General features: G+C 41.9%; 1 protein-coding gene across 1 annotated transcript; it reads left to right on the top strand.

Moving 5' to 3' along the window:
* Positions 1 to 640: 640 nt before the first annotated feature.
* Positions 641 to 1,610, top strand: LOC130999591 (ethylene-responsive transcription factor 4-like). Its single transcript, XM_057925166.1, has one exon. The coding sequence runs from the start codon at positions 914 to 916 to the stop codon at positions 1,364 to 1,366; it is 453 nt and encodes a 150-aa protein (XP_057781149.1). The 5' UTR covers positions 641 to 913; the 3' UTR covers positions 1,367 to 1,610.
* Positions 1,611 to 1,826: the final 216 nt, after the last annotated feature.

Raw genomic sequence — 1,826 nt, 5'->3', positions numbered from 1 at the left:
TCTCCATTCCGTTCCTCTCAACTGCCAACTCTGAATAGTGTATAGATTATGTGATACTCCATCCGTCCGCTAAGAGATGTCACTTTGACTGGACACAGAATTTAATAAAATGGTTGGTTTTTTTTATGTAGTGGAGAAAGGGTCTCACCATTGTTTAAAATAAATGTTTTGTTTTTTTGAGAGAATTAAAACGAGTGGTTGAAATTCAATAAGAGGTGGGTTTTTTTTATAAATAATGAGTGTTTGTAAGCATAAATGATAAGAAAAATATGTGGGACCATGTCTTAAAAAGGAAAGTGACGTACTCTTTGCGGACGCCCAAAATAACAATTGTGACATACTATTGGCGGACGGATGGAGTATTTACTTTGTATGATTGATAAGATACATGGTTAAATATTTTTATTCTTAAGAGTAAGATTTCTCCCACCCTTCTAACTTCTAAGGAGAATTAAATCAAATAAAATTAATTTAAATAATAGAGATGATCAAGAACCATTCAAAAAATAAATAAAAAAATATTTTTATTATTAATACTAATCATAAAATAAACGTGCTAGGTAGTCCTATATACAAAAATTGAAATCAACGATCAACGAATTATAATTAAACGGCGTTAAGTTTGTAGAGTGAATGAGTAAACCAGCAGCCCGTGAAGGAGCGGAGCGTTCCCATTCGCTCAAACCTTTCCCCACACGCCATGCATTTAATTCCATCTAAACGGAAAATCAAATTTCCAAACAACAATAAATTTCAGCTCAAAAGATCTACTAATAAATTTGAAGCTAAATTTATTAATTAAATTTTGGCAAAAAAAGAGAATAATCACACCCTATGAAACCTGTCGGCGTTGGCGGAGGCATCTATAAATACACCCCAAAACCCTATTCCCCCTTCTCGGAACTCAGAAAAAATGGTTCTCGAAAACCTCTCCGACGACGGCGCCGCCGCGCACGCGAAGCAGCGTCCGCAGTTCCGCGGAGTGCGGAAGCGGCCGTGGGGGAGGTACGCTGCGGAGATTCGCGATCCGTGGAAGAAGACGCGGAAGTGGCTCGGCACCTTCGACACGGCGGAGGAGGCGGCGCTCGCCTACGACGAGGCCGCCAGGAGCCTCCGCGGCCCCAAGGCCAAGACGAACTTCGTGTACGGCGAGGCTCTGCCGCCGCCGAACTTCAACGCCTCCTTCTGGCGGTCGCCGCGGTTCTTCCGTTCCACCGGCGATGCGACGGCGCCGCCGCGATCGGAGTACAAGGGTTACAAGATGGAGGAGGTCGGCGCGGTGGTGATAAGCGAGAAGGAGAAGAGAATTAGGAGCGAGAAGAAGCCGTTTCTGTTTGACTTGAATCTTCCGGCGCCGCTGTTTTGATCGCCGCCGGCATAATAATGCTGTATTAATTTTGATGTTTTGATCGCCGCCGTCGGCGGTGTAGCTCGGTAAAAATATCGGCGGTTAAAAACGTTTTGACTGGGTCTAATTATGCTTTTTGTCCTGTATTGGCTGCTGACGTAATATTGCTGCTGTATGTACAGATTTAGGAAAGTGTGATCCCACGATGGATTTTTCGGATGTATTTTAGCTATGATGATAATTCAACTATATTTTTGTACTAGAATTTTACTCCATTAAATACTCACTCCCTCCAACGAAGCTTTATCACTTCACTTCCTCTCCAACACGAATTTTAAAAAATTAATATTTAGGGAGGTGTATTCGTTGTGGATTTCTACAGACTTTAAAAAGTTCATGGATTTTAAATTCCATGGAATTCACATAGATTCCAGACGACTTTCAAAGAATTCGTGGTTGGATTTCACCCCAATTTTCA

Source organism: Salvia miltiorrhiza, chromosome 1 (assembly GCF_028751815.1).
Source record: "Salvia miltiorrhiza cultivar Shanhuang (shh) chromosome 1, IMPLAD_Smil_shh, whole genome shotgun sequence".
In the NCBI taxonomy this organism is placed as follows: domain Eukaryota; kingdom Viridiplantae; phylum Streptophyta; class Magnoliopsida; order Lamiales; family Lamiaceae; genus Salvia; species Salvia miltiorrhiza.
The sequence above is the reverse complement of the archived record's forward strand: the minus strand, read 5'-3'. Positions and strand labels throughout refer to the sequence as shown.

Excerpts from the sequence above, each read along its gene's own strand:
- LOC130999591 (XM_057925166.1), top strand. The coding sequence starts at position 914 with ATGGTTCTCGAAAACCTCTCCGACGACGGCGCCGCCGCGCACGCGAAG.